Source organism: Podarcis melisellensis (assembly GCF_964234715.1).
Source record: "Podarcis melisellensis genome assembly, chromosome: 2".
NCBI lineage: Eukaryota > Metazoa > Chordata > Lepidosauria > Squamata > Lacertidae > Podarcis > Podarcis melisellensis.
This window is the reverse complement of record NC_138529.1, coordinates 80744468-80764207: the sequence shown is the minus strand read 5'-3', so window position 1 is coordinate 80764207 and position 19740 is coordinate 80744468. Positions and strand designations below refer to the sequence as shown.

General features: G+C 39.4%; 1 protein-coding gene across 10 annotated transcripts in view; it reads left to right on the top strand.

The window, feature by feature from the left end:
- ERC2 (ELKS/RAB6-interacting/CAST family member 2) overlaps positions 1-19740 on the top strand; it is a 518559-nt gene that overhangs the window by 218561 nt on the left and 280258 nt on the right. For 5 of the 10 annotated variants that reach the window (XR_014165507.1, XR_014165510.1, XR_014165511.1 and 2 more), the window contains 4 exons: positions 685-825; positions 2390-2530; positions 7270-7305; positions 19326-19355. Coding sequence is in view for 3 of the 10 variants with exons in the window: in XM_081899987.1 (XP_081756113.1) it covers positions 685-825; positions 2390-2530; positions 7270-7305; positions 19326-19355 (348 nt within the window). In the remaining 7 variants the exon portion in view is untranslated. The remainder of the gene's footprint in view (positions 1-684; positions 826-2389; positions 2531-7269; positions 7306-19325; positions 19356-19740) is intronic. The other 5 variants (XR_014165505.1, XR_014165506.1, XR_014165508.1 and 2 more) reach the window with 2 other exon arrangements.

Below are 19740 nucleotides of genomic sequence, written 5' to 3'. Positions count from 1 at the left end.
TCCCTTTTCAAAACTGGTTTTCAAAGGGATACAGGGAGACGATATTGTGGGTGGGGCAGGGAATCAAAAGGTCATTTGACAAGGTAGGATGCACAGTTTATGACCCATCAAGCCAAATGCTACAATTCGCCTGCCCTGCATGGAAACAGACTAGTGGCTCAGCAGATTCACTGCTGGTCTAGGAATTCAGAAGCAGAGGGGTGTTCTCAAGCACTTGGCTAAGCATAACATGCTGGCTGATAGGCTGTGTTGAACTCGATAGGTCATATTTGTGAAGCCAGACGTACGTGCATTGAGCTGAGTGTGCAGTTTCTTGGATTGTGACCTCATTCTTGATGTTCTGCTAATGACAGCAAATCCAGAATGACTGTTTAAAAGGAATTTATTATTTGAGCCTCTTATAAGCTCCCATTCATAGAATGTTCTCCCCAGAGAGGCTCACCTGGTGCCTTCATTACATATCTTTATATGCCAGGTGAAAACATTCATCCTTTCCCAGGCCTTTGGCTAATGTTACATATTTTTGTGTTTTTATATTGTAAACCACCCTATGATCCTCAGATGAAGGATGGTGTGTGTGTGTGTGTGTGTGTGTGTGTGTGTGTGTGTGTGTGTGTGTGGTGTCACATATTTTCCAAGCTGCTGGTTCAAGTTATAAAGTGTAACCATGTTTTCACTATTTAGGAGAGAATTATAGAGCGATTAAAGGAGCAAAGGGAAAGAGATGACCGTGAAAGGATTGAAGAAATTGAATCCTTTAAAAAAGAAAACAAAGACCTGAAGGAAAAAGTTAATGCTTTGCAAGCAGAGCTAACAGAAAAAGAGGTCAGTGTTTGCAATTAATTGAATATTTGTATTGCTGTGAATCAAATTGCGTATAGTTTTACAGTCGCAGAGTGAGATGTTTCAAGTGAAAGCAAATATATTTAAATAATTTGGGATGCAATATCTCCAAAACAACCATATTTCTGGGCTTCCAACTTTTACATATAATTTAATAATGGCTGGGCTTCAAACATGCCATTCCAGGAAGAGAAACAATTTGGACCCAGCAGAGGCTTCCAGGAATTAAAGGTTACTTCATTTCCGTCCTTATCTTTTTAACTTTGCTTTGCATGATTGTGCCAATTGTAGCTGTAACCCACTTCAGCTATGAACTATCTAGGTGGCCTTAGCCAAGGCATTTTTTTTCCACCTCACCCCTTCCACTCTCAGCTGCAGATGGCCTTCATAAGACTGACTGTTGTAAGGATTACACAGATAACATATGCAAAGTTCTTTGAATAACATACTGTGGCATGTAAATGATGGTGGTAATGAGAACAATGTCACACTATAATTTTTTCGTTGAGCCCCATAGGCGTAGCCAGAATTTTTGTTAGGGGCCAGGCATCTGCTGGGGGAGGATGGACCTTAATTAATTGAGTACTTTCCATGCTTTTCAGTAAATATTGTGTCCCCTTCCCCTTGGCTACGCCCATGCTGAGCCCTACCATCCTGTCCCTTTGAGAACTGATGAGATGAGACACATTAAGAAAGTTATTGTATAATCACACCCTGTTGGAAAGAACCAGAGACAAACAAGCCTAAAGTTGTGTCACTGTGTTGGTTGGACCTATTCAAAACTATGAAGATGCCTCTCAGAATTAATGTGATAGCACTAGAATTATGTCCTGCTCCTGGAGGCTAGTACTTGGGCATGTTTATGAGATTGTTCTTTTGAGGCTGCAGTGGAAATATTTGCTGTTATATATATATATGTCAGAACCCCTGGTTTTTCCACAACTGTGTTTGCAAATGTATGTTCTGCTTAATGATTAATAATATTAGTGATGTCTTAATATTTCCCCGTTGTGTTGGTGCAGAGGCTGAGATATCTGCATAAATTGGAAGCCCCCTCCGTCTCCCCTGTAAACCGGCAGGTCTGCAACTCCACATAAATATAAGAAGCCCATATTTTGTTGTTGTTGTTTAAAGTGGGTCCACTGCACTTGCTTAGAGAGAGAAGAGCCCCAGTAAAGAATCAAAAGAGGTTCACTGAACTTAATAAATATCCACTACTGTCCGTGATCATCAGTTTACTTTCAGTTAGGCCAGAAGCAGGGTAAGTGGGCAGTGTATATATATTACATGTGCCCACAGAGGCGCTATGCTCCTGTGCTGTTGATTTCCTCTAAGCTCTTTGCAGCAGGGACTAAACATGGCTTTCTACCCATGGCTCATTACCTATGTGCTTTGGAACATAATTGCAGCTGTGCTTTAGAGGACGGCACCTCACAGTCTCCAAGCCCGCTGTAAAAGGCTTAGTAGGGATTAAAAAAATTGGTTCTATGTTTTCTGGTAACCTTCTCTTTCAATTGTCTCTTTTATATATATTACATGTATTTAGTCTAGCTTAATTGACCTCAAAGAACATGCATCATCATTGGCTTCGGCAGGACTGAAAAGAGACTCCAAGTTAAAGTCTTTAGAAATAGCCATAGAGCAAAAGAAGGAGGAGTGTAGTAAGCTAGAAGCACAACTGAAAAAGGTAAATACTAACAACAGATCTTATTTCCAATGCATGCCTGCGTTTCTGCAGTGAAATATGTCATCTGTTAGTTTCGAGTCGAAACTACTGTTAATGAATGGAAATGTGTTTGTTTATTAAGCTTGAAACCTGTCGGCAGTTTTAAAATAATAATACTGTATTATTATTGCCATTTTAAAAATTTGTCTTCAGCAGAAAAGCCATGTAAATATATACGGGAACATTTTTTTTGTGTGTACAGCATATTTAATCACATTTAGTCTAAATGATTTTGTCAAAATGATTTGGAAATCATGTTAGCACATTTCTACCATACATTGTTTCTCTTTCCTATGTGAGTTAGTATTGTGTATGTTCATCGTTGAAACACAAACTCATGGCATACTTCTTGGTTTCAGCATCATGTTTGCCTTCCACACCTTGTAAACGGGCTCATGTTGCCAATAGATCATTTAAACAAGGGCACAGTCGGGCCAAAGTTAAGCACATTTAACTCTCATTGAAAGTGCAACTTGGAAAAAAAATATTTAAATTTGGCCATACATCATTGTGGACAGGTGCTTGCAAAGTGATTAACTATATGAACATTAAATTTGACAAGGCAAAAGTGCAAGGTCCCATGTCCACCACATGGACAGAAGATTATACTTGTACAATCTTTTGTAAAGTCACAGGCAAGGGGAGAGACAGCCCAGTCCTCATTTCTGGGTTGAATTGCCTGATCAGTGCTTGACAGTTCAAGATAGGTTGCAGCATGCTAAATGTCAAAAAAACACACCAAAAGGTAATAATAATCATATATAAACAACATCAAGATGCAACCCCAAACAGTCCTAACTGGACTGAAATCTGAGATGAAACAACCTACCAAAATCAGTGCATTGCGCATAATATCCAGTGCACCAATGTAGGTTTAGCATCCATACAATTCAAGGAGAGTGCGTGCATGTGTGTGCATGCTGCAGTTAAATTATGTGCTGAAACCACCCCTTTCACTCCAGAAGCTAAGGATATATTTGCACTTCATTGCTGGGCGGGTCTGACTCAATACCGTTTGCTGCCTGAAGCAAAGGACAAGATGGCGACCCTTCCATTCCAGATGCAGAAGGTGACCAGGTTCTCAGTTGAACCTTACTTCAATGCTGCGTCTGAAGACAGTAGGTTGGCTCAGGGGATGCATGCGCAACTGTGTGGCATTCACCTGCTGCCCAAGGTTGCTGTCATCACAACAATACAAACACAACACGTAGGCTAATAGTTAGTAGAGAATTATATAATAGAATAATGATATCATTCAAATTATAGGAATAAGCCAATCAAAGTTCATATGTACCATATAACAGAGTGGTAGTGAGGCCTGTCAAGCCGTGTGTTCAAAACAGATGTCAAAGGACAGTCTCTCAATAGTCTTTCAAAAGTTTCAACGGAAGACACCTCAAAAGCCTCAAAAGGACAGTGTCTTTGGACAGTGTCTTCAGGGTTGCTGTCATGGAAGTACTGGCTGTAATGCAATGCTTAGCACATTAAAGAGCCAGATTTTCCCAGATGTAACACATCTCAAGTTTTTATACCAAGTGTTGCTTTTAAAAAAAATCTGTATTATTAATCAACCATGTTTAGCAATATTCACTGGTTTGTGAGAAGAACAGGTGCTTCTACAATGAAAGTTTCAAATTTGAGGCGCTGAACAGAAACATGAATTGTTATTGATAACTGACCTCAAATAGTTCTTTTTAATGTATATTTTATTTGGCAGCGTTGCTTAATTTTAGCTGAAATTCCAAACATTGTGTGAGAAGATGGTCATACAACAGATCTGCATGCTTAGTGTTCAGCCATTTGAACTTTTAGGAAAACCTAAGTTCGTGCATTTGGTTGGTGATGAAAGTGATGAAGTATTGATATGCCTTTGTTCCTATAGGTAGAGAGATGTTTTTTGAAACTTGCATTCCACAGTAGTGATGGGTCAGGAAACATTGGAAAATAAATTCCAGATGAAACTTCAAAAGCATGTTTTTAAATTTATCATTAAAAAAGAAAAACTTGCTTTTGGAAGTTGCATGTAACGTATCATTCCAACACACACACACACACACACACACACACACACACACACACTTTTTGATTAGTTTTTAAAAGAATGATTGAAATGATCAAATCACTTCAAACCACTTAAAGTACTTCTGTATTTACAAAAAGTAGCCCAGTCACAACTGACCTGTTTCTTGTTCTGTTTATGCAGCGAAAACCAACCCGAAAACAGTAATCAGGTGGCATATGGGTCTGTAAGCTATCTCTATATAACAGATCTTGACCTTTTTGCATCAGTGCTGGCTCCAGCGTTTTGGGGCCTCTTAGGCATGGTATTGTCAGTGGCCTCCATTAACCTGGAAAAGTTGGGACACACAAGTGAGAATTTCCTTTAGGCTACATCTGATCTTGGATATTCTGTATGAAGTAAAAATGGCAGCATTATTTCAACCATGGGCCCTCTCTGGTCTTAGGGCTTTAACAGATACCCAACCTGGCCACCTTCTGGAACCCCCTGATTTAAATTATGTGAGGTTTTGGAGCTAAGCAGAATTTAAGCTTGGAGTTTTTCACATTAATTATCCTACTTTTAAATAAGTGGCATGAGGACTGGAACCTTGTTTTACTTTTTAGCTTCAATTACAATTATTTGTTCCTCCCCTTAATAATTAGTATGATCATCTTTCCAACCACTGCTGGTGTTTAGTTCCCGCTGGCTACAATAACAGCAAAGTGTAATCAAGAAAGCATGTGGTATGCCTAAAGTTAATTTGTAGAGGTTAGGGCTTTTTCCTGTTATTTTCTCTGATTTTCTGCTAATTCTTCTTTTCATATATTTTTGAGCTAGGAAATGGATAAAACAGGGAAACCGATTCACCAGCATCAAAATTCTTTCAGCTTTCAAAACGCCTTGCTGCTTTTCAAGCTGGCATAATTATATACCAACCGCCTTGCCTTGGGGAGGGGAACACAGAATCTATACAAGAGAACTGCAACAAAAAGTGAAACTCACGTATTTTATTACAGTATATTATACTGTAGGGTTATCATGTTTCAAACAGTAAAAATCAGGACAGGAAAGTTGTTGAGCAGTTTTCCAGATATGTCTGGGAAATTCCGGACATATGGCAACACTGCTATAGTGTATCTTGAAATAATATATATATTGCATACCTATCCATTTCCCTTGAGTGGAGATAAAAAAATACTGTACAGTTAAAAATGAACACTAGGATATCCAACTTTACAGATGACAGTCCTCTATATCAAGGACTGTCGGCTCTCTATTTCAAGGTATTTGATGGGCCTATCTGGTTAAAAGATCAAGAATTATCAGAAGGGAGGGCAGAGCCCTTTCAGTTGCCCAATAGCAGATAGCTCCTGAACCATAGAGGTCGTCTCGCCATAGTTGTTCCTGCTGTCTTGCAATGTATACCTATTTAAATTATAGCAAATGTTTCTAAATTTGCATCCGTGCACATAAACTGGCATGCGGCAATTTGTGCAAATCTGTGCCCTCTTTATGATGCATTTGCTCTGTTTTTTGGCGATGTAAGTGGCCACACTAGGCAGGATTATGAAGAGGGAAAACCAAAAATGCCATGGGAGAGATTCAGTTCACACCTGGGATTCTGAGGCCTCCTCTGAAATTCAAGGAGGGGCTCTTTGCTGCACTTTCTTTCAATGCAGCAAAAGAATCCACAGTGGAGGGAGAAATCTGGACAGCTTCATTGCATCCGTGAATTTTCAGGAGACTCTTTGGATCAGAGCTTAATAAAAGAAAGCTTGCAGTGTTAAAGGCATGAGAGCATTAACAGAAAAATGCCCCAATGGATGTTCGTTTTATAGACATTTTGCCTTCATGAATGAAGAAGTCATAGGATTTTTCTTTGTTTAACGGCTGTGAGTAATCCTTAAGCCATTTGTTCTGAAGTGGTCTCAGTGAATACCCTTGATGGAGGCAGTTGTGGATTTTCAATCACTGGCATCCTGTTCAAACCCTACCCCCCATTTCCACCCCAGTGATTGAGTTGTCATGGGGTCATCATAAAGCTGAAGTCCCACAGGGTGTTAGAACTTCAGCGAGACTGCTCTAGAATAAGTGGTTTATAGCTTACAGCATCATTTGTTTTGCTTCCTTATAGACTATTCCACTTCAGAATGTCATCCTTTTGTTCGCTGCCGCTTAGATTTCCTCACCACTACTGTTTGCCAAACTGTACTGTTCAGAATTCAAATAAAACTGAAATGCAGTTTTGTGTTAATATGAAAGGAAGGCCATAAATTTAATGATAAAGTTTAATTAATCTTTTATTATTACCATCTTTGAAGCTTTGGTGATAAATTGCAGCCTTGGCCAAAAGCACTTCTAGTGATTCATTGCTAGAGACCAGCACTTAATGTATCATCAAAAGTGGACAGCTTTCTGTATTTCATGGGTTATTTCACTTGAGAAAGGGAAAGTAACACAAACCTTAGATTTCTTACTCCAGCTATTCTTTTTTAGGAGCCAAAGTCAACATTTATTTTCCCCCAGTGCCTCTCACTTGCACTAAAGAATGTTTAGAAACTTAAATTTCTACTTTAAAAAAATAAAATTCCAAGTTCTTCTGTGCAAATGTGCTGGATTTGCTGAGCTAATACTGTTTTCCTGGATCTTTCCTTCTTTTCCTGTCTGTGCTTCATTCCTTCCCAACTTTGCAATGTAGCAAGCTGAACAGTTGTTCAATCAGATGTACAATCCAGTAAGTCATTTCAGAAAGTGTCCGCTGTAACATACGAAAGCATGAGGATCCATTTAACCACCACCATGTTGTCCTTCTTCCTCTGTGGAGCTTTGCAAAACAATGATGGCTTCATTTGCGTTGTGTTGAAATAAAGTGAGCTTTGCGGACTTTAAGGCTATTATATTTTCAAACGTTTGTGGGAAATTGTGTTTATTAGAAATTGGATCAGTAAGTTTTGCGATCAAATTTGAAGTGCCTTCAGGTCCTCAACTACTTCAGTGTAAGAAAGCATGCAGATATCAGGCTTCGTTGTTATTTTACTGCTATACTCATGGAGTACTTCAGTGGATCCTTCAAATTAAACTTAAGCTCTGGAATGTTATTCAAAATATCTTAAATGAAGAATAAATAGTTACTGTCTATTTTTTTGTGTTATAAAAAATGCAGTGTGGTAGGTTTCTGGCAGCAGACAGGGAACTGCTACGTCGCAACATTAAATGTTCCTTATAGCAGCCTTTTAAAATGTTGTCACAAACACTTGAATTTTATTTATTAATTGCGTTTTATAAACCACTCCCCCCTGCCAAGGAGCTCATGTACACGGTTTCCCCCTCACTAGTTTATCATCACAACAGCCCTGTGAGGTAAGGTTAGGCTAAGAGACTTCTCTAAGATCATCCAACGAACTTCATGGCTGAGTGGGGATTTGAACTCTGGTCTCCCAGGTCCTAGTCCAACACTCTAATCATTACACCACAATGGCTTTCACAAACATGCTTGCTAGAAGAAGAGAGCTTCTGACATCAATGGGACTTTCTCCCATAGAAATGTACCCAAATGCCACTTACCACAGTGTGCCTTTTTAAAACAGGAAAATACACTCTTGCTGCTTAAGTTTAAATACCGTAATTTAGTTTTAGTTCCATGCAGTGCTTTCCCCCTCTGGGGGTACGCATACCCCTAAACATTTCGTGAACCTAAGTTTGGCCTCATTGAGGGGCAGTATTTCAATATGAGTAGGAAAATGGGAGTACCCCTAAACAGTTTTTTTAGGGAAAAAAGCACTGGTTCCATGTGTTTCAACAATGCAAAGAATAAAACGTCCAATGGCACCTTACAAACAAACACATCTTATTATGTTGTGTGCTAGAACTTGCTTTAACAGATGTGCCATGCCAGAAAGAACACTCAACCCAAATGAATCTGAGTGAATAACTTGACAGTCATTATAAGTAATTTGAGGAACAGCAAGACACATAGACGATTATATATAAATGTATTACATAGATATATCGTCTATAAATGAAAGCATTTTTATATCTTAGTGACAGATTTACACTGATAATGAAAATTATTGTACCTTTTAAAAGGCAGAAAGAATGTTAAAGCTGTATTATAGAAACCTGTTTTTAAATTACATAGTGTTTTGTAATTGCAGGTGGAAGGTGTGGCATGTCTCTAAGGAAAATTTCTGTTATGTGCAGCTAGGGCATTATTCCTCTTCATTGTATTTGAGCAAATTCCACAGTTGTAATGAAAATTTAATGTCCTGGTGAGGAAATAATAGGCCTCATAAAACACACCACATTTATTTATCCAAAATTAGCCTGTAATTACATTTAGTTTTAGGTAGATCTTACATTCTCATATAAGGTCTAAATTTATTCCTACTTTGCCATATGTATACTTTTAGATAAGTTACCAACAAAACATCTTGTATTTTGGCAAACAAAATTAAATTAAATTAAAATTACATCTGCAGCAAGATGATTTTAGTAGATGGGAAATGGGTGCAGTTGCTCTTACAGAATGAACTTCATTCCCCATCCCACATCTCATTGGCCCTACTCATGCATTATAGTAAACCAGAGTTAATTATTTGTTATTGTTTATGGCCACCTATCAGGGATGCTTTGGGGTTCATCCACACTTCCGCTTATCCCATGCCTACCAAGTGGTTTTCTGAACATGATTCTAAGCAGTTTTGACTTTGCCCCATCGATTTCCCCTTGAAACCCTAAATCAGAAAAAAGCATTCAGCAGAAAACCATATTGCTATTTATTCTGATTTAGCACTAAACTGCAGATTTTCCTGAGGGGAAGGAGTGGAGGCAAATGCCCTTAGCATTGATTTCTGCATTGCAGCCGGTTCGACTAGATGGCCTTGGGTTCCCTTTCAACTCTATGATTCTGATGAATTTATATCCCACCATTCCTCCCAAGGGAGCCGAGTTAATGGTTTGCTATGAATGTGAACAAAGGAACCATTGTTCATTTCGCCCCAAAGAAAGCATGATCTCTGGCCAAGATTTGTTCTTGCCTTACTAATTTTGGTTTATCTGAGCAAACAAACAAACTCAGCCCTGATAATGCAAAGTCAGGAATTTTGATTTCCCACCCCCCTCCTCCTTACACCAGCAGGGAGAAGCAATGGGGCTCAGATTGGCAAGTTCGTGGTAACTGGTTAAGTATGGTTTACGGCAATGTGACAACTGGACCATTGTCAACTTACATGCTTGTGTCGCTGCTGAACATTCATTCATTCATCATTTTATTTGTATGCCGCCTTTCCATAGTTAAAACAATGCTCAAGGCGGCTTACAACATGACAAGATTTACAGAATTACCAACATAACAAAAGTCATAAACAATAAATAAAACACATCAAAAAGTACACAGCCAAATGGAAAACAATTTCCACATAAATCATAAAATCTAAAACTAAGAATATAGCATTAATATCAATCACCATTTAAAATGACATAGATAAAAAATAAAAGCAATTTAAAAACAAAACAAAAAAGGAGGCCCCTCTGCCCAGCAGCAGCGGCAGCACTCCACCAAGGCAGGTGGAGAGAAGTAGGGCAGGGCCCTTCAGGCTTCCAGCAGGTCAGTCCTGAGCAGCAGAATATAAATTGCCTGATATTAATCCAATTCATGAGTACTCTTAAAACCCACTTTATTCCACGTGAAATGATTTCCAGTTTCTTACTTCATATTCAGGAGCTTTCATAGAGTCATAGAGTTGGAAGAGACCACAAGGGTCATCTTGTGCAAGCCCCTGCAATGCAGAAAACTTTTGCCCAACGTGGGGCTTGAACCTATGACTATGAGATTAAGAGTCACAGGTGTGCACCCTCTCCCCATCACGATGAACTTTTCCTGTCTATATGCATAAATGTCTACTTGAGAAGCTTTCTTGTGCTGGAGGGATTACATGAGCAGGTTCTAGTGATGGATTTATATCAAAGGTTCTACACAGAATCGGAGAGGGTGCATTAAAATCAGGCTTACTCTCACATCCCAGTGCATATGCATCCTGCATTCTTTGAACTGTCCCTAACTCTTCCTCCCCCTTAGATCTCAGTCCTATAACCCAGTTAAGCCGTAGAAGCTGGCTTTTAGCCTGTTAAAGCCAAAAACGATACTGATTTAAATAAAAGTATTTTGATTTAATATGACTCTGGACCAGAGCCGGTGTAGCATAGTTTTTCATCTAGGGGAGCATATAGAACATCCAGAATTGTATTGCAGCATTGCCAAATGTTAGGCCTCAAACTGCTGTTTAAATTCTTTCAACAATAAAACCCAAATTGTAAACTTGACATTGGCAGCTGCTGTGGCAAGAAAGAACATTGAATTCAATGTGGGGGTTTTTTTGGTTCAGCATTGTGGTCAGCATTGTGAGCCTATTGTGTAATGATCTTTTCCTCTTCCTTTGCTGCATTACTTGTACTGTTATTGATTCGCCCCTTCATAATGAAAATTAAAAGTTAAAATTGACCATAAATTCAACTAATTTACACTCAGACTCCCACAAACAATTGTATTTCTCACTTTTATTTTTTATTTTAATTGGCAGGCAAAAAAGTGACCAAATCCAATGTCCTGCCTCAAGGCAAAATATGTCTATTGTTCAGTCTACCACTCTATACCAAGAAATGAATGTATCTGCAGTAGAAAGAAGAGTAGAAGGGGCCCACCCTAGTAAGAGCATTTACTGAATATCGTAGCTTTTTAAACTGAAACAAGTGCCAGTTTAATGGACAAAATGGCTAAATATTGAAATTCTGACTTCACTTAAAACTTCATTTAGCACTAATTTCTCCAGTAGCTCTTTGGAACATTTGGGAAGGAAGGGCAGCATATAAATATATATACATATATTTAAACATTTTTTTGCAGATAACTGCTACGGCAGGATTAGGATCACAGAATTGCAGAGTTGGAAGGGACCATGATATACACCTTTTTTCCTTCTTTTTTTTTGCTATTCTACACTTCTTTTATATTCTGGGACTTTTCCTTTACCATGAATTTGATTTTTGAAAAAAACAACAACCCACACACATTTGTGTTAAATGTGGTTTATCTGTGATAAGTAGAGGGGGAAAGATAGTTTTTATGCTGAGACTGTGAAGGGCAGTGCCCAGCACAGTCACTGGGCAAGATGATGAGGGTCTGGATTCTCTCTTGTCTCACACAGCTCTCACATGTCAGGATTGGGTTAAAATATATGCTTCCCTTTCCACTTGTGTAGAGGAAAAGTGTGTTGAATGGGGGCTTAGGGTTGCATATTTAGCTCCACCCACAAAGCTGTCCTGCTCCCCCTGACCCACTTTTGCTGCCATTGTGTTCAGGATTATGTTTACAGCAGGCATCCTCCATGCATGAAAGCCCCCTGCAATTTACAACCCTGTTTAACAAGGCTTCCAAATTACACAGGGAGCCTCCATGCGTAGCTAAGGCGCCCCACTGCGGGGGCTACCCTGAACATAGTAATAGAAAAGGCAGGAGAAGGAGGAGCAGCATGACTGAGTAGGGCTAAATGTGCAATTCAACACACCCTCTCCACATGAGCAATGCATGAAGTAGGCTTGAGTGGAAAGGGGTTACAAATAGTAATAAGGGTAATTAGGGATTGTGTACAGAAGATGATTTTTTTCTCTTGTTTAGGAAAAACAAAACCTAATTGTTTTGGAAGAGAGGAGAGCAGGGAGGTTGGCTGACTGATTCTTCTGCTTCTCTGTGTTCCAGCATGCCAAACACCAGCCTTAAAACTTTGGTGCATAGGGGCCAAACAGGTCTGAGAGCCGGTGTGGTGTAGTGGTTAGAGTGTCAGACTAGGACCTGGGAGACTAGGGGTCTAATTCCTACTCAGCCATGAAATGTACTGGGTGACCTTGGGCCAGTCACAGTGTCCCAGCCTACCTCACAGGGTTGTTGCGGGTATTAAATGAGGAGCGGCAGAACCACACCACCGTGAGCTCTGTGGAAAATAAGGTGGGATGTAAATGCAATAAATAGTCAATAATACGTTATATCTGCCACCTCTGTAGGGGTGGAGCAGTCCTTGCTTTTTTTTAAGAGCACCATGAGCTTCTCCAGTTGTCAGCATCCCAAAACTGTGTTTGGCAAAGAAATGCAGGGCTTCCTCTGCTTTCTCTGGGTGGTGTGGTGTTGGGAAAGGCTTTGTTAATACACCACTAGCTAAAAGCATTTCACACTTGAAATCCTCATTGTACACAACATTGGGGGAGGCAACCATCTTTGGGTGCCTCTTCCTCAAGAGGTCTGTAGGGCAGCAACACAAGAATGGACCTTTTTTGTAGTAGCTCCCCACTTTTTTGAATGCTCCCCCCAGGGGCTTACCTAGCGCTTTCATTACATATATTTGGGTGCCAGGTAAAATCATTCCTTTTCTCCCAGGCCTTTGGCTCATTAATCAATCTATGGCCTTTTAAACTGTGGGGGTGTTATTATTTCTGTTTGTTACTATGTTGTGTATTTTTGTGTTTTTATATTGTAAACCACCCTGTGATCCTCAGATGAAAGGTGCTGTAGAAATAATAATAATAACAACAGCAACAACAACAATAATTGACAAGCAGCCTTTGTGATAAACCATAAATAGGTAAACCTTTGATTTAATTGAAGCCAGTAGAGCCTTGGTGTTGACTTCTGTCCATGTATGATATTACCTGGTGCATATCTATAGCTAACTAATATGGACAAAATGAACAGACATTCCACTATCTCCCGGTTTAGAGCTATTTTGGCCATAGCTTCCATCTTTACTGGTTTGTAGATGATAGTGTTTGAGACAATATCTTCTAGAGTTCCTGAATTTGCCCTGAGGCAATTAGTACCTTGCAGGAACTATTTTTGTTCTACATTAAAACATTGCTATCCATTTGATAGATTATGTTTTTCCAGCTGTTCTGTGGAAATTGAGGACTAATGACAAGAAACATGCAGCTTCTAAGTTCAACACTGCAAATACAAAGGAGGCAAGTTTAAAATTACTTCCTTCACTCAATCCGAGGTATTAACTAATAATGAACTGAACGTTAACATTCTCTTGAATTCTATATTATTTATCAATACAGTTTGAAGGATCTAACTAAAGTATTTTATTGCATGTATCTTTCTGCTGTCTCATTCTATTTATTCATCATTATATGGCTCTTTTGACTCTTTTAAGTTAAGATGTACTGTTCTTATGTATTACGTACCATTGGCAGAAGACTAAGCAGTGCCCATCGCATGCTAATTAATAAAGCACATGTTTTCAATTTCTTTGTATTTGGCACAATTATGTAATATTGGTGTATATAGTAAGTTTGTATGATATGGAGACGTAACTCTGCTACTCCCTGTGCATGCAAGCAAATTAGGGTTCAAGACACCCAAACACAAAATGTGTCTTAGACAACAGGTTGTATCACTTGGAGAGCCACTTCTCTAAAATAGGAAAGTATGTTAATAATCATTTTTTAAGTAAAATTGTAGTGTTATTAGATGTTTCATTAATGCAGAGACTTGAAGGCCAGTTCATTAATAAGGACTGACCTCTTTGAATTCCTCCATATGGCCCCATCTCCTCCTATAAACCAGTGATCAGTGAAGCATGACATTCTGTTTTGAGTATTCATTGTAAAATAATAAAATTTGTGACAATTCATATTCCAAGACATGGGCATACTAAGCAATTCAAGCCATATGTTCTATAGTCATTTTTTTAAAATTCTGTGATCCAATGTGGTTGTATTCTTACACCCGCTTTCTATAAATATCTGGAAAGATGCAAATGAAATATTTAATAGCAATTGTTTAAAATTATGTATGGGTCTCCTTTTCTAGTAGCTTAGGTCATGATTCCACACTGACTGTACTGTACTAAAGCTTCAACTCCCTGGTTGTAGCATGGACAATTGAAGACTGACAGATCTTGACCCCGAAACAACCATGCATCTTTCTCCCAAGCCTGCTTTGACTGGCCACAGCAGTTGCAACCAGGGCTTTTTTTCAGCCAGAACTCACTGGAACTCAGTTCCAGCACCTCTCAGGTGGGTGCCAATGCCATTGTAAGAGAACAAGGGAGGCATTCAGGGTGAGTTCTGGCACATATTTTTGTAGAAAAATAGCACTGGTTGCAGCCATTCCACTGACCGGTACACTGATGGGCTTGGCTTCCAAGACTGATGTTGGCAGCAGCGAAAAAGAGATACATTTAACCCACACAACTGTTTATGGACCACACCGTTCAATGATATAATCATTCCATTTCTCAGTTGTGTCATTATAGATTTGGATTACTGTACGCTGTTAAGTTCATTCAGTGAATACTTTGTGGAACAATGAAGGTGCTTGGAAATTAGTTGGAAAAATGTTTAGACCGTCTTGTGCCTGTAAATAATTGCTGAACAGTCTTTTTTTTTTACATACCTTTAAAAATATGATGTGCATTGTGTTTTAATCCACATAATAGCATTATTCAAGGAACTGGTTAATTTGGTTGAAGGTGATCTGGCATGGCTTGCTGACTGAAGAAGAGTAACTGAAGAGAAGATGGAGAGCTTAAAGTTCTCGTCTTCCTGTCTTTTCTTCTGGCTTCCAAGCAGTTAGACAAGACATTCCTAGCCATAAGAAACAAATAATTGAGGCTCTGTGCGGAATAGGCAGCATGGGGGGGGGGGAGTTTCCTCAACCAGATCTGTGTGTGAATGGGCTTCTAATAGACATTTGAGGTGAATTCTCCTGTCCCTTGCTGAATTTTATTTTTCAAATTTATAAACTGCTTTAAGCCTAATGTAATATAATATAACAATGAGATACAATAAAAGGTCTGAAAACAATTGAAACCACGCTAACTAACTCTAAAGACAGGAAAACAACCTCTACAAGTGCAAAATTAATCTATAAATGACTGGGTCACGCCTCTGAAAAAGTCTTCTTAAACAAAAATGTGGGTGAGTTATTCCAGAGGGCTGGAGCTGCAACACTAGAAGTCCAATTTCTTATACAAACAAAGTGTGCTGTCAGTGATGACCCATCTGAGGGGCACAGTTGGGTCAAGGCAGTCCCTTGAATAACATGGGCCCAAGTTGTTTAGGGCTTTAAAAGTACAATATTCAGTTGTTCCCAGTAGCATATTTGCAGCCAGTGCAGTTCCTCAGCAGAGGCGTTAAATGGAGTTGACAGGATACCCCAGTCAACAATTTAGCTTCTGCAAGTTGCACCAGTGGTTAAGTCCACAGGAAGCCTCACATAGGGTGCATTACACTAATCCACTCTTGAGGTTACCAGTGCCTGGACCACCAATGTCAAGCTATCTTGAGCTAGGAGTGGCTATAGCTGACTTACCAACCCAAGCTGGTAAAAGGCACTCTTAGCTAGTAGAGGATGCAGTGGAGGCACCAAAGTAGGCCTTCTTTGTCACCTCTCACAACATATTAGGCACAGTTACAGTGCTCTAACCAGTGTTCAGTCAGCTTCAGCACAAGATTTCTGCCACTTGCCTTCTAGTCGTCTTCCAGTCTGTTTCATCACTCATAAGCTCCTGGTGTACCAGTGAGCAAAGTGAACTCCACAGCACCAAAGAGGGCACTTGGGAGCAATCATGTTGATGGCCTGCTTCATCTCCCCATTCCAGAGTATTACCAAGGCCGCAGCAGTATTGCTAGCTCTCTCCGCTGGAGAATTCTCCAGAGCATTCAGGAATCTGCTGGGTTCCATAAGTCTCTGAGAACAGATTTCATTGGTTTCCCAATGCACAGTAATTGCCACAATAAATCCAAAATGCACCATGGTCCAGCCATGACAACCAGGTAATTTTAAGTACACTGCCTACATGACCCTTGACTGATGTGATCATAAAAAGCAACAAGCAAAGTCTTGTTTTTTTCAAACAATGGTTGTGAATTAGCTGTCAAAAGGAGAATGTGAACAAACCAGAGTAAGCTTTTTCTTGTATGTGTGTGTGTTTGTGCGTGCGATCTCCTGGAGGTCATTTAGATCAATTGAAAGCCCCCATGTTGCCCTATTTACACCGCAGACTTCATTCAGTGTCACCCTACAACACTTGAGTTGACATAGTTGAAAATAATTGCTAATTCCTTTGGCACGAGGAGTTGGCTATATCTTGGTGAAAAAATCGAAAAGCTGAATTTTATTCAGCTAAGTTACTTCAATTTATGATATGAACTTCTACACTTACCATTTTAAATGCACCATATAGTACTTACTCTACTCACATATTTATATATGTTTTCTGCTGAAAATGTATTCTTCCCAACAAATAGAATAGTTATTTAGCCTTAATCCTCACAATCTCAGTTCCAAGTGTGCAATAAGAGTGCTTCAGCTTCCTGAAAACAGCTTTAGCCTGTTTACCAAATCAAAGTTTCCAGGATGTTTTAAGGAAAACCATGGTAGGTTAAGTATGTGACATGTTGCAGATTCTTTCCCTTAAGAGCTGGCAGTGAATTACAGTGGCTTCAGTTCTTTCAGAGCTCCAAATCTAACTCAGTGAGTTTTAGAGGAAGACCCAGTGAGTCCTTTTGCCCTTTCTTCAGGAATTCCTGGATTCTTCTCATCACCACCTTTCAAATTGTATGGTTTTGCCATCCAGTATAATAGCATCTTAAAAAACATTTCCTACTTTCTTCCTTTTCCTCAGAGCTGTGAAGTTGCATAACTCACAGTTTTCCCATTACTTCTCTCCCACCTTGCTGAGGCTTTCTCTGCTAGCTGTTTTGTTTTCATCCCACACTGTGGTAAAAGCTCCCAACTGTGTGCCTCGGTATGCTGGCCATAATAAGGCTATTGCTGCTGTTCTTTGGCTGTTTATATACCAGCAAGGGTGGAGCTGGTCTCCCATCCCTCTCTTGTCTCCATGCCAGGCGATTTTCAGCCTTGCTGCATTTACATTCAGCTGGGATGGGGCCAGCAAGAATTGTAGATGCTGAGTCGCCTTTCAACAGCCCCTGACATGGCCATTTAAACTCAACTATAAGGTTGTGTGTGGATATGCCTTGAATGTCTTGAACTACCATGGAGCCTACCATGATCTGTTGTAGGGATAGATGGCAACTTTCAGATTACAATTCTCTTTGGCCCTGGCCTGCATGACCAATGGTCAAGGATGAAGAGAGTTGTAATCCAACAACACCTGGAGGGCACAACATTGGCCACCCTGAATCTATTGAGTAGACCTATGGAGGAGTCTCCCAATGATGGTTATATTATTATGTTGGTTTGTGGTGTAGATATATTCTCTTTTGGTTGTGAACTGGCATAGCTGGTCTATTAATCTTCTGTTGTGAGACATTTCTCCTATTGGCTATGGGAAGGGTGGAAAGTCTCTTTTTATCTCATAACCAATAGCAAAAGCCTTCATGCATACACAAGACTCTGTACCAGATTCAATGGGGTGTGCACAGAATTGAAACCCATTGGGAGTTCCAAGACCCTTTTCACATCATTGTCCCCATGTCCCTTGAAGCCACGTCTTAATGGTGGATTACTCTTTGGAGTGACAAATCAGGCAGACTGTGATGAACACTCAGAAGTGCTTGGAATTCCATATAGAGCCCAGCCTTGTAAAGATTAAGGGGTCAATTCACATACATTGCAAAGTACAACAGCTCCTGTTTATTTCAAAGGGAGCTGAATCGAACGTTATGGACATAATTCTCTAGGCACCAAATGGAACCTTGTTCAAGCTCCCACTGAAATGAGTGGAGGCTATGTGTAGACTGTACCCTTTGTGCATAATGTATGTATTACTTATTTAGAAAATGCTCCCCTCATATGCTTAAACCCAGGGCTGCTTCAAACATGGTGACTTTCCTACATTATTAACATTTCTGTGTAGAAAAGGCAGTCTGCAAACCACTTGCACATTATCAGACATGAGAAATCACACACTAGTTTTGTTTTTCTTTTTTTCTTTTTGCTGTGGATAACTAAAACACACTTGATTTGCATGTGTTATGTCTATGTAGAAAATTCATCACATTTGAAGTGGCCTCAGACCTCTCTTTGAGAATAAGAAATCCACTGAAACGAAACTATTTTCTTGATTATCCTCATGCTTAAATGATATGTTACATGCAGGGGGGTGGGGAACAGCCGTTAGTTCTTCAGTAGCCTATTTTTTTGCACATTTCTTCAGAATAAAAATGTTTTACTTAAACGTGTTGAAAACCAAAGAGGATTAAATCATTGCAAAGAATGTCAAACTTCAAGGAGTTTATGTTAGTATTACCTTTTATCTAAACTTGCATGCTGCCTTTTAACCGACACTTGTTTCATTGCTTGCTTATCTATTCCCTGAAGTAAATATAAATATGGAAATTAAAATGAAGGCTTGGCTCCAGACTAACAGCACAATCCTGACCATGTCTATTTAGATGTGAGCTCTGTTGAATTCAATGGGGCTTACTCCCAGCCCCAGGTAAGTGGGATTAGGATTGCAGCCTTAGTCATGCTTAGAAGAGACCTATTGAAACCAACAGGATTTAAGTGCTAACTATTGATTTCATTGAGTCTAACTTTAGGCATGACTAAGTGTGGATTGAACCCAAACCCAGCATCTGTTATATATTGTTAGATAGCGGAAGGACATGCAGTTCTAAATGTCCTTAATCCTTTAAAATGTATGTGTGTGCATTTAAAAAGTGTTCTCTGAATTATGTGTGTTTAATGTGCACTGCGGTTAAACTACTTGTTTTCTCCCTGCCTGCTCTTTGAAGATGCCAATTAGGAATAATGGGAAACAAGGGGTAGGCTAAGCATTGCAGTGCATTCTTGTTTACATCTGTGTGTGATTATTTCAGTCTAATGTTTTAAACACTTTGGCCCATTCATGCTCTCACTGACGTTAATTGGGTTTTGCCATTAGCTTTAATGGGAGCAGGAGTGGGCTTTGCACTCTTGTTTTCTGTTGTGTTCATTGCATTCCTTCTTGTTTGTGAACTGACCACCCACCCATGCATGTGTTTGCCAGGTATATTTATTTGTGCTGTTCCACCAAGGGGCTTGTTTCTTCTTATGTTTCAGGTTAAATATTGGCAGTATGAAATAAAAAAAAAGAGGGGAAAGGATTTTGGGTAAAACTGTCTGTTAAATGCATTCTCATCTTACCTAAAACAGTATGCATTAAATCGT